The sequence below is a fragment of the Macaca mulatta genome, chromosome 1, assembly GCF_049350105.2.
Source record: "Macaca mulatta isolate MMU2019108-1 chromosome 1, T2T-MMU8v2.0, whole genome shotgun sequence".
Lineage (NCBI taxonomy): Eukaryota > Metazoa > Chordata > Mammalia > Primates > Cercopithecidae > Macaca > Macaca mulatta.
In genome coordinates, this window is record NC_133406.1 from 187295029 (window position 1) to 187307992 (window position 12964).

The 12964-nt window shown below is 56.0% G+C and overlaps 1 protein-coding gene across 20 annotated transcripts in view; it reads left to right on the forward strand.

Moving 5' to 3' along the window:
* LRP8 (LDL receptor related protein 8) overlaps nt 1–12964 on the forward strand; it is an 80869-nt gene that overhangs the window by 13762 nt on the left and 54143 nt on the right. For 2 of the 20 annotated variants that reach the window (XM_077955983.1, XM_077955985.1), the window contains exon 1: nt 10882–11050. The exons of the other annotated variants lie outside the window; for them this stretch is intronic. In XM_077955983.1, coding sequence (XP_077812109.1) covers nt 11017–11050 — 34 coding nt within the window. In that variant the 5' untranslated portion in view covers nt 10882–11016. Of the gene's footprint in view, nt 1–10881; nt 11051–12964 lie in introns of those variants that run through there. 20 annotated transcript variants of the gene reach the window in all.

Consider the following 12964-nt stretch of genomic DNA (forward strand, 5'->3'; position numbering starts at 1 on the left):
GGCAGCATCTTCATTAAGCCAAAGCAGCCTCCCCCTTCCATCCCATGCAGGAGTTTCCTCAGCAGCCTGGTGGGCTGGAGGTCGGGGGTCCAATGTGTCCGCGGACTGGGCGCTCACTCACTGACCAAGCAGCTCCCCACCCCTGGACTGCTCTTCCTGTTACAAAACCTGCTCTTCTGTCAATCCCAGATCTGTCTCCTACAGCTCTTCTGCCCTCTCTGATCCCAGCTCTGTTAATGGGGCCTCTGCTTACAGAGTCTGCCCCCAGCTTCACTGCAAGCCTGCGCTGTGGCCCTTCCTACCTGCATTCCTGCCACAGCCCCCAGGCTTAGGGAGGCCCAGCCTGTGACAGCTGACCTGTGGTGTGGGCTCGGATAAGGACCATCCTCTCTGGGGCCACTGCTTCTTTGGCTCCCCCAGCGTGGGGCCTGGTGGCCTGCACATTCACAGGCTCTATAAATGTTAGCTGCGTCCTGTGACTTACCTCCCAGGGCTTTGAGAAGTGGAGGGTGAGGACAGAAGTGCCGTGCCTGAAGGCAAAGGTGACATCATTATGGACAACTTGCTCTCCTGGATAGCAGGGCGGCAGTGCCCAGATCCTGCAATGACTGTGGCACAGCACATAGCACTAGGGGGCTGTGGCTGAACCTCTTCTGCCTCTTGGACTAGTCCAGAGCGCAGGCATTGCCTGGGCCTTGGGCAGGAACCTGGGAGTCATCACAACTCCTCCCTTCCTTCCCCTGAGCCCTCACCTCGAACAGAGGAAGGAGGAAAGTCCCGACCTGCCTACCTGCCTACCTGCCAGTCTGGGCCTCTCCCCCCGCCCGCACTGCCGTGCCCTTCCTGGATCTCAGCAGCAGCCCCTACCTAGTTTCTGTTCTCTCCTCTAAACCTATCTTCGCTCTGCAGCTGAGTGCTCTGAGAGTTGCAAAGCTACACCCTTTCCTTGCTCAGCTTCTGCAGGGACGTCCACCCCTCATAGGACCAAGTCTTCTTAACTGACATTCAGAGCCCTCAAGACCCGACATGCACCTGTCTCCTCTCCAGGTCTCACCTGGCACTGACCCCAAGCCCCAGGTGTCTCCTCTCCAGCCACACCCCCGGAAGAAGCCTCAGGCCCTTTCGCATGCAGGTCTCTAGCCTGGAAGGCCCCACCTCTGCTTGTCCAGCCTCACCTGACCTCCGGAGTCACCATTTCCAGGGTACTTCCTCCCCTGGGTGGGTCAGTGTCCTCTGAGCTCCCCCATCCTTGTGTTTCCCCACACTCGATACCATGATGGCCTGATTTAGAGTCTGTGGTTCACGATGCAGACCACAAGCCTCAGGGGGACAGGGACCTGTGGAGGACGGCAGAGGAAAGAGGGGTGGAGGGTGCCTCTGGACTCTGAGTGTGCCCTGTGCCACCGACCCTTTGCTAGGTTTCCAGTCCCTCTTGCTGCGCATGACTGTATATGGTTTTCTGTGAGTCCTTGGGAAGTGCCTGCTGTGGACTGGAGCCTTTGGATCCCAGCTCCAACATTCACTGAGGGTTTGTTCTGTACCAGGTGCCCTGCCAGGACCTGGGGAGGATCCACAGATGGGAAAGCAGGTCACGCCCTAGGAGCACCAGCCCCTAACTCAATGTGTGACCTTTTCTGAACCTCAGCTTCCTCCGCTGTGAAAGGGATGAGGACCCAAGACCCTTCCCTGTTACCTTGGGCACATCTATGCTGTGGCTGGGGGGGTCAGCCCCACATGACCCTGAGGCTGCAGCTAGACCAGAACTTCCTCTCCACTGGGCCTCTGGAGCCCTGGTCCAAGCTTCGCAGGAGCAGGGTGAGCAGAGGTTTTGCTCTCTCTTCAGCGAAAACGTCCACTTCATTTGCCCAGCATGTCAGCATTGCCATGTGCTTACCATGCATAAAGTGACCACGCCTCCTCGGCTGCTCAGAACTATCCCAATTTAAAACTCAACATCCTGCATCTCAGGGACCCCTTCAGTTGTGAGCAAACTGGGACACTTGACCAGTCCAGCTGCACCCCCAAGCCCTGGCCACTGCCCCCTCAGGTCCCCAGCAAGTCCTCCCCATCCCTTGTGGACTCTGCTAGCTGGGCATGGCTCACTTAATTGAAAACAAAGAAAAAGGCCAGGCATAGTGGCTCACACCTATAATCCCAGAATTTTGGGGAGGCTGAGATGGGAGGATCACTTAAGGCTGGGAGTTCAAGACCAGCCTGGGCAATATAGTGAGACTCCATCTCTCCAAAAAAGAAAAAATATATATATATCCAGGTGTCGTGGTCCATGCCTATAGCTACTTGGGAGGCTGAAGCAGGAGGATTGCTTGAGCCCAGGAGTTTGAGGTTGCAGTGGGCTGTAGTCACGCACTGCACTCTGGCCTGGGTGAGGGAGCCAGACCCTGTCTCAAACCCTCCCTGCCAAAAGAAAAGACTGATTTCTTCCTCACCTTTTGGGAGAATTCAAGAAAGAAACAGAGGCTCTTGGAAGGTCTGGAAGAGCAGGGCCAAGCATCCCGAGTGGGTAGCTGTGTGGATAGGGCCAGGAGACCTGGCTGCTGTCACAGACTGCCTCTAGCCCAGCTGTGTGACTCCCCTCTCTGGCCTGTTTCCCCATCTCTGCCCTGCTCACCTCGTATGACTGTGGTGAGAATCATAACATTCACAGGCCTGCCTGTGTTACCACTGCCATTTCTGTTCTTCCAGGCATGTGGCTGTCTGTCCATGTCCCACGCTGGCCTCACTCCTCCCAAGTGGAGGGCAGTACTGAGATCGCCGTTCTCATGATGAATAGAAAGAAGCTGGAGGCGCTGGCCATGTGCATTGTACAAAGCTCTGCAGTGGACAAGGCCCTTCCCACGTGCTGCCTCCAGGCTCATGGTGGCCCTTGGGAGGTGGGCCCGCAGGAATGACTTCACCCATTGTACAGATGGGGACACTGAGCCCATAGTCCCACAGTGTCTGACTCCTTAATGGTGGGGAGAAGGGAAGCCACATGGGTGGCCGGACTGTGGTCGTGGTGTGTGGTAGTTATGAGTGGGGTCACCGGTTGGCTGGTCCTCTTCCCCTCCCTACGCCCACTCTGTCAACGTCTTCATCAGTAGGGAGACAGATGGAAGAGAAGGCAGAGACATAGGAGTGGGGAGAGAGAGACGGGATGGGGTGGGGAGCACGCTGGCGAGGCTGGGGGCAGGGAGGGTCCACGCAGCGTCATTCCTTCCTCTGTGGTTCTCACAGTCTGTCTGCACCGATTCCTGACAGATGGAGGGAGGGGAGAGCTGGTGCCAAGAGGCTGTCACCACAGGCGGGCAGAGCTGGGGGAGGGCGCTTTGTGGCCAGGGTTTGTGTGGGGAGGGGAAGCAGCTGGTGGTCTGGCTGCTGGGCCTCCTTGGAGCCCACACCCCAGAAACTGCCAGGGGACAAGAAAGTGGGCAAAGGGTAAGCCTGCCACCTGCCTGGAACTGGCTGTGCCCATGCCCCTGTTCAGGCAAAGACAGCTACCCCTCGCCCCCTCCTCACACCCTGCTGCCAGCAGGGCCCTCCCTGTAAACCACAGATTCCTCCTGCGTACCCCTCACTGGATGTTGGGGGTGGGCAGGGCCTGGGGACTGGCCCTGAGCTGTGATGGAGGTGGACCGGGGCAGGGAGGTCCCCGGGATACCAGAGGGCATGGCAGCTCAGAGCAGGCTGGGGCCTGGGTCTCGCATCTGCTGGCTGGAGCTCAGCCCTCACTGTGCTGCCCTGGGTGCTTCCCAAGCCCCTTTTCATGGCATAGGGCCTCCTGCATTTCCTCCAGGCTCTGAAGCATGTGCAGGGCTGGGCAGGCATGACCCGGGGTCGATTTGGCACCCTTGTCATCTCTTGTGTCTTATAGTATGGCTTTCTTCAGGCAGGACTGGCTTTCATGCTCCTTCCCAAACTCCCAGTGCCCAACACAGGGCCCAGCACAGAGGAGGGGCCCACTGTAGCTTGTTGAACGAATGAATGGATCCCCCTGCTTGCGTACCTCCTGGGATGGAGGCTTCACTCCTTTATACAGCAATTCTTTCTAAGACGTTCAGAAACGAAGTTCTTTCTGGTTCTTCCTGAGAGGCTCCATGGCTCCCAGGCCTGCCACAGGGGCCACACAGAGACCCTGGCTGATCCTGCTGCCTGGGAGCAGCCCAGAAAAGACCAGAGACCTCTGAGCCAGCCCAGCTCCTCACAGGCTCCTGCAGGGCTGGGTCTCCACTGCACTAACCTCTGGGTTGTCAGTAATCATAGGTGTCACATATTGAGCCCTCACCCAGGCAGCATCTCATTCCATTCACATCAGCCGGTAAGGCGGGTAGTTCTCATCCCGCATTTACAGAGGAGAAAAATGACTTCTTCCAGGTCACACGGCTTAGCAGGACACAGAATGTCTGAGTCAGGAGGGTGGGAGATGGGCTGGGGCGGGCTGGAGGAAGGCCTCCTGGAGCATGGGATTGTAGCAGGGCTTGGGGGTACTGGGGGCTTGGCAGGAGGGGGCAAGGCTGAGGAGGGGCCTGAGGGCTTTTCTGGAGGTAGAATCTGCCCCTGCCCCAGCCCCTGTCTCTTCCCTTCTCCCCATGCTGTCCCCAAATGGATCGCTGACACCAAAACTCCAACTGGGTAGTCCCAGAGGTGAGACCTGGGGACCTGGGGTCCAGAGCCCTTCCTGTCCCCTGGAGGCCGGGGTGTGGGTATGCTCCGGGGCAGAGCTCAGGGCCACTAAACTGACAGGAGAGGTCACTGCCCTGTCCAGTGACCCGAGACGTGCAGGGTTACAGCTGGGGGCATGGGGGTTCCCATCTCTGGTGAGGCGTTGGGGTACGTGGGTGGGGCTGGGCTTCCTTTCTGCTGCTGCTCAAAGTTGGTTCTGCTCAGAAGCATCCTCCAATTCATATGAATAATGGCGATCACTGATGATAAATGATGGTGTGCCTGCCCCATGCCAGGGCTGGGCTGGGTGCCCTGGGGACAGCTGACAGAAGTCGGAGGTGGAATCCATCCCGAGAGCAGGGGCACAGCTTTTACCACCTTTATCTTATCCCCGGAGCCTGGCATAGGCTGGGCCCTCGGGGGGCAGCTTAGTAACGCCTTAGTCATTGAAAAACAGTGGCCTAGCCTCTCTGACGGGATGCCCACTGCCCAAGGGCACACTGGTCCCCTGCATGGCCCCGCAGCCTGACCTCTGCCTTCACCTTGGCTCTCTGGATCCTTCGAGGGGCTCCTGCCAGCGACTGTGGTGGGTGGCTGGAGTCTCTTCCCCCAACGTCACACAGCATGTGAGCTGGGGGAGCCACCTCCCCTCTCAGTGCCTTGGTTTCCTCTTCTGCACAGTGGTGTCATGGCAGGCCCTACCTCAAAGGGCTGTTGGTTGGGAGGATTAAATGAGATGATGAGCCCCGCGCACCATCACCAATGATGCTTATGCTTATAGGGAGCGGGGTGGGGAGCACCTCTGCTCTCCATGCATGACTTCATGAATCCTTTTTTTTTTTTTTTTAAAGATGGAGTCTCGCTCTGTCGCCCAGCTTGGAGTGCAATGGCACAGTCTTGGCTCACTACAATCTCTGCCTCCTGGGTTCAAGTGATTCTCTTGCCTCAGCCTCCCGAGTAGCTGGGATTATAGGCGCCTGTGACCATGCCCAGCTAATTTTTGTTTTTATAGTAGAGACAGAGTTTCATCACGTTGGCAAGGCTGGTCTCGAGCTCCTGACCTCGTGATCCGCCCATTTCAGGCTTCCAAAGTGCTGGGATTACAGGCGTGAGCCACTGTATGTGATCTGGCCCATGGATCCTTTAACAGCCCTGTGAGGGGGGATCTGTCCTGTCCCTTTACTGATAGAGATGGTGAGGCACAGAGAGGTGGAGAGACTCACCCAGGATCACATAGCATAGGAGTGGCAGCAGCAGGATTTAAACGCTGGTCTCTTGCACTCCAGGGTCCACGTGCTAGCCAGTGCACCAGGCAAGGGATGAAGGACTTAATCGGAGAGCTTCTTTGGAATTGGAGTTGCAGAGGCTCTGGCTTCCTGTGCTGATCTCCTGCAAGCCGTCAGCCCCCAGTCACGTCTGTCAGCAGCTCTGAGAGCCCTCCCTGGGCCTCTCACCTCCCACATGAGCAGGGAATCAGCAGGCAAGGTCCGGGCGGTGAGGATGGGGGATTTCCCGACTCACTTGAGATCCGTCACAACATTAATGTTAATTAAGCCTCGTTAATTCAGCCCTCTGCTTACACACAGCTCCTGACAGCAAATTATTCATAAGTGAGGCAGTAAATTTATCACTGCTTTTTCCAAACATTTAGCAGCAAAGATGGTGCCCCGGGAAAGGCAGAGAAGAGAACTGGAGGGCCAGTGATGCTTGGTTCCTGCTAGCCTGAACCCCCCAGGATCCTCATGGCCTAGAGAACAAGGTGGGGCTCCCCGGGAGAACTGGGTGAGGATGAACTCTGGCCTGCTCAGAGCAGACTGCCTGGAGATGCGGTGAGCACTGTCTCAGCACTGACTATCTGCTAGCTCTGTGCTCTGTGAACATCCCGTTCCCTTCGCTGTCCTCCCACAGTGCCTTGAAGCGTGTCCTGCACACAGTAGGGATCAGCAAAGGTGTGTTTGGATTTGGATGTGCAGCCCCGAGCCCACCTCCATGTCAGGAAAGCCTCGCTGCAGGGCAGTCTGATAGGAGAGTCAGTGGCCTCCGCAGGGACTGAGCACCCTGCATCATGAGGTGTGCAGCCAGCGCCAGACCGCTCTGCCGGGGCTGCTGGGAAGGGGTCTCTCCCTGTCATGGGTCATAGGAGCACTGTTGGAACCAGGATCAGACCCACATTCTGGGCCCGTGACCCCAGCCCCTTGCTAGGCCAGGTATCTACTCACCAGCTGAAGGCGAAGCCTCTCCTAGGTGTAGTGGGACCCCCTCGTCCTAGGTCCTGCTTCCTGCCTTGGCCTCAGACTGGGTCATGCCTGGCCCAATTGAGCAAACCTAGGCTTTGGGTACCTAGAATTGAAAAAAATTAATTAGAGCATTAAATGGCAGCCCTCTGGGAGAATCCCGCCATCTGGCTATCACGGGAGAGGCAAGAAAATCTATGCATATTTGTCTGCAGTGTGTGAGCGTCACATGAAGCCAGCTGTGCGTGTGTGGGTGTGCAGTCTGTGTGCTGCAGTGTGTGCCCAGCATGACATGCGTGTCTGAGTATGTTCAGTATGTGGTGCACAACTGAGTGTGCAAGTGGCGATATGTGCCTTGCTGTATGCACAGGTGCCCATCTGCAAGTACCCGTGCTATGTGCACGTGCCTGAGTGTCTGCACATCTGTCTGAACACACCTCTGTGTGTGTGGTCTGTGCCCAGGCCTGCCTTTTTGGTGCAGTGAGCCAGGCTGGGCTGTGTGCAGATAGGGAAGGCACTCATGACTCCTCCTGGCTGAGGTGGTGGGCACAGACAGCTGTGCGGAAGGTGGGACGGGGTAAGTGTGGCCAGTGCACAGCTGGCCTTGAGTGGGTGAAGCGGGGCAGGCATCCTTGCCCTCATTTGACGATGGGAAAACCCAAAACTGGAGCCTGGGCTCTGGGATTCCCTGCATGGTGCTCTTTCTGTTCCAGCGGGCTGCGGCCCTGGCTGGCACCTGTGCTTTGGCATCTTTATGCTGTTGGATTTTCATGGCGGCTCGAAGAGGTTTCTGAGAGAGTACCACCTCCACTACTCAATATTGCTCAGGGGGCAAGGTCAGGATTCCCACTGCACATCCTGTGCAGGAATCTTGAAACAGGATGAAACAGGAATCTTCCTGTTTCATGGAGGAGATATCAGGGCTGCTGGAGAATGCTGGGCCTGATAGTCCTCTGACTGCGGTGTGACCTGGGCCCATCCTGTCCCTGTCTGAACTTCAGGGGTGATTGTAAGAACTAAATGAGGAGACGTAGACAAAGGACTTCATAAACCACGAGATGAGGTGAGGTGATGTAGACAGATGAGGCCTGGCCCAGAGATGGCATCACACTATGATCAAGGCCAAAGCTGAGGCCCAAGTTCATGTGTCCCAGGGTTTCCTGAGGAGCAGGCCAGGAGGTGGGACCCAGGACAGAGGCAGGTGCCCTCCCAGCCTTGCAGACTCTGAACCTGTCCCCAGAACTATCTGCCTGGTGCGAGCACTCTCCTCCAGCTCCAGCCCCAGACACATGGCTCATGGCAGTGAAGTAGAGCAGGAACGGACCCAGAGAGCAGTGGGACCCAACCCCTCATCCAACTGGTGTTGACGCTGAGGCCCAGAGAGGGAGAGTGGCTTACCCAAAGCCACACAGCAGCTTGGGGGTAGAGCTGGGACCAAAATCTAGGCCTCCTGGCCCCTGGCTCTGTTCTCCTTGGTACCACACTGTCTTTGGCGAGAGAAAGAGGACACGAGCTAGTTCGCATGCCTGGAGAAAAGGATGTGGGAGTGCCACCCAACTGGAGAGCACTGGAACAGACCAGAGCCCCACTTCCTGCATGAATGGAGGAGCTGAAGCAAGACTTCAATGATTACTGCTTTTCCTATGTATGCAGAATGCTGGAGGGTAAACAGGGTTTGTGTCTGGGGCTGTACATTCTGTATAGATGAAAAGCCCCAGGCTTCCAGATTGCCTGCATGTGATGCCTTCAGCACGTGCTCCCTCAGTGCCTGCCTCCACCGAGCTGCTAGTCTGGTAGAGAAAGATGGTTGAGTGACACCAACGCAGGATGATGAAGCTGTGGGTCAGAAGAGGTTTCTGATCCCACATGGGGTCATGGAAAGCTTCCCAATAGAATAGAGAAGGGGAGGAGGGTCCTCCACTCCCAACTCCCAGAGAGTGAGGAACGCATGTGCCTCAGACACCCTGGTTCCCCAGCAGTCTGGGCCTCATAAGAGCTCATGCTTGGGCAGGCTCACCATTCACCCTGGAATGGGTGGCTGGGTACCTTCCAGCTTCCTCCCCAGCTCCTCTCCTGTGCCAGGGCCCGTGCACGTGGGTGGAGGAGAGGCCATTCTAGAGGCCCCTGGCTCCCTGTGGGGCTTAGGAGAGACTAGTGTGGGGGCAGGGGTGGAGGGGCAGGGCAGGTGGCCGCCGGACCTCCTGTGACCTCCACTCATTGCCTGTGTGTCCAGGTGGGCCAGTCTTGGCTGCCCCGCTTGGCGTTATAACCACTGTGGTGTTAGCCAGGGACGAGGCTTCTGAAGTAGCCTGCACTGAGCCCAGCTGGCTGCCCGGTGATAATTCCACCCACCTTGACCTTTTTCTCCAAGGAACAGCCCTTCTACTTTATACACGGAGAAAACAAGTCACAGAAGAACCAGGTGGCCCAGGCTGACAGAGGCTAGGCCTCCAGATGCCCTTTTAAACACATTGCAGCAAAAACTTCTTCAGGACTCAATGTGTACAAAGCCTGGTGGTGGGGCTGCCACAGGGCTGAGAAAAAGGGAGGAGGAACTTCGGTCACTGCATATTTTCTGTGTGCCATCCCTTATGTCGGGCACTGATAGATGTGATCTAGCAACCAACTGCCCTCCGAGTCAGGATCTACCACCACTTTTTTAAATGAGGAAACATGGGCTCAGAGCGGTCCAGTAGCCTGCCTGAGGTCTCTTAGCTAGTAAGGGACAAAGGCGTGATTTGAGTCCTGCGTTCCTTCACCTGTTTTGGTGGGAGAATGGCCATGTCAGGCAGCAGATTGGGATCTTCCAAACCTTAGTTCTGGGAGGAGGGTTCACTTGCAGGAAAGACCAAGGTGAGTGGAATCATTGGGCAGCCGGCAGTGCTCACTGGGAGGGCTGTTTAAAAGTGGCTTCCTCTTCAAGCTGTAGTGGGACCTGTCTTATTGGGGGAGCCATGCCAGCTCAGAACCCCTAGGCTGATGGGCACCCCTCTGTAAGGGGCTCTGAGAAGTGGCCGGTGTGGCTGAGGTATGGGCCAGGATGCCAGTGGGCAGTGAGGGTTTGCTGGGCACATGACCCCACTCCTTTCCTCTTCTTGCCTCCCACAGCTGTGTCTGCCCCCTTCTGCCCAGCTCTGGCTGGAGGCACTGAGCTGGGGCTTGTGGCCATGAACTATCCCCATACTGCTCGCCCTGTGGCTGGCCTCAGATGGGTGGGTGGTCCTGACCAGAGCCCCTAGCCCCGGCCCTGCCAGAACCAACGCCCGGAGGCATGGCCACCTCTGCAGGTCTTACCTAACTGCAGGGCATGCCAGCATCTAGCAGGTCCCTGGCACACAGGAGGCCTGCTGCTTGATTATTTTGGCTTCTAGCAGCAGAGACCTGAGACTTTCCAGGTAGCACAGGAGTCAGCAGAAAGCTTGGCCTTCCCAGAACATGGGACAGAGAAGGTGCCCTGGACAGGGCGGGGTGAGGGGAGGCTGCTGGTGGCCCCTCACTGAGCCTTTCTGCAGTGGGCCTGGGGACCCCCTCTGCCATGCGCATTTGCCAAGCAGTCCAGTGGCTGCGCGTGGGCCTGCCTGTCCTCCCCCACTTTGGCATGGTTGTCTCCCAGGAAACGGGGAATTTTCTCTCATTCCCATCATTAGGGTGCCAGGGCAAACAAACAGTCTAATCCAGATGAGCCCTGGGCCACAATCACACTCTCTTTGGGGGTTTTCTCTTCACTTGGAGCAATGTTGAGAAGGCTAGAGTAATTGGTATTCCACCCAGGTTAATAGAACTGCTGCCTCCTCGGTATTATGCCTTAATTTCCTTTATCGCTCAGCAAGTTAGAATTCATCGCCCCTTTCCTTTCTTTTTCCCACCGAAACCTATCACCAGCCTGTCTGCTGGGTAAAGTCATTTCGTGGCAGCTCTTGGCTCCTTTCCACTTCCCTGGGAATCTTTCTGACCAGAGCCAAAGAACAAGGAGGGGTGAAAAATCCATTTGTACAAAGTGGGGATCTCCTGTTGAGAGCTTATTTCCCTCCCCGTTCAAGAGGAAGGAACGTGTTCAGCCTCCAGCCAGCACGGCTGACTGAGTCCCCTGTCGCTGAGAGCATTCAAGAGGGCGAATGGCCATATGTCAGCGGTGGGAACAGAGGATTCCTGCACTGGTAGGGGTTGGGGGAAAGGGACAGGCCTTTGCCACTCCTGGCGCCTGGATTAGATTAGAAGCTTCTGGGGTTTTGTTCTGTTTGTGAGTCTAAGATGTGTGATTTAAAACTGGAAAGATTCTGTGACTCATTGGTCCTGACGTTCAGCGGAATAAGCCTGAGTACTTGTAAACTGTGTTTTACGATTCTCAGATCCTCTCTGAGACAAGGAGATTCTGTTCTGTGATTCAAAGACTATCTTATGATTCCTTAAGTCTCTTCAGTGGCAGTTCTGTTCCTGATGGGTCTTGGGAGGAGTGGAATTGCTTTGCTGAAGTTGCCATGGGAGCTCGAGGCTGCTGTGGCCCCTTTTCTCGTGTATGAAATCCAAGGGCTGGGCCACATGGCCTCGGGGCCCGGGTTCCAGGTGTATTCTGCCTGCAGCCCCCTTGGCTCCACTGGAGCCTCCCACAGGCCCTATGAGGACTGGCCGCTCCCCAGCACCTCACTGGACCCAAATGCTTTTCCAGCTGAGCCATGCCCCTTGCCTGTCTGCCCCCGGCCCTCTCCCATTCCAACAGGGAGGCAACCCAGCTCTCCCCAAAGTCCCTGCAGGAAAGATGGAGCAGTGGGCGAGTGGTGGTGGTAAGAAATAAGCTGCATGATTGACGAGAGCTCTGCCTGCTTTTGTGGGGATGTGCAATTTACCATGAATTTCAACATTACAACCTCTCTTAATTCCCACCCCCTGAGGTGGTTAGCCCCATTTTATTGATGAGGAAGCTGAGGCTCTAAGAGGTTAAGTCACTCAAGTATAATCATACAGGTTGTTCCCAGGCCCTGACTCTGGATCACCTGCTGTAGTACGGCCCTAGGGTGCCTGAGCAGCATGACGAAACTCTGTCTCTACAACAACAAAAATTAAAAAATTTAAAAAAAAAATTAGCTGGGCATGGTGGTGCACACCTGTGGTCCCAGCTACGTGGGAAGCTGGGGTGGGAGGATGGCTTGAACCTGCCAGGTTGAGGCTGCAGTGAGCTGATATACCAGTGCACTCCAGCCTGGCCAACAGAGGGAAACACTGTCTCAAAAAAAAAAAAAAAAGGCATTGATTGGCCCAAGGTCATATGGCTTGAGGCAGGACCAGAACCCAGGTCATCTCATTCCTAATGCAGTGCAAGCAAAGGAAAAAGTGAGAGGTGGACATTCATCATAGAGTCTATAGCCAAACTGAGAAACAAGAACCCCAGGTGTAACAGCCACAACCCAGAACAAAAGGAGATGGGTCTTGGTTAGACTCCGGGGTGGTGACGTCACTCATCTCCCCTCTCTGGGCCTCAGTGCCCGGCTGTAAAACAAGGACGCCGACCTTGGTGGTCTCCAAGCTCACATCATGTTAGGTTCCAGCCTAACATGAGCCCGAGGCCAGGAATCTGCTTGTTGGGTAGGGGTTGTGGACCACACGCTCACACCTCCCTGTTGGAACCAATCCTGAATCTCTAAAGAGCTTCAGAGTGGACCCCATTTCCCTCCAAATGCACTGAGAAGCCAGAAGCAGCCTTCTCCATCTGCTTTCAGAATCCACCTTTTCCTTCTGGAAAAACATAGTTCCTCGGAGCAGGCTTCCTTAGCCCCTACTACTGCCAGCCAACATCACCCCTTTCTTTGAGGACCAACTTAAAATGTCTCTCTTCCAGGCAATGAGCCCTCCCCAGGCCTGCCTCCTCTCCCTCCAGCAGACCTTACTCACAGGCAAGGGAGATGCGGGCTTGGAGACCACCAAGGTCAGCGTCCTTGTTTTATAGCTGAGGCACTGGGGTCCAGAGAGGGGAGATGAGTGACGTCAACACCCTGGAGTCTAACCAAGATGCATCTCCTTTTGTTCTGGGTTGTGGCTGTTACACCTGGGGTTCTCCATTGCTCGGTTTGGCCATA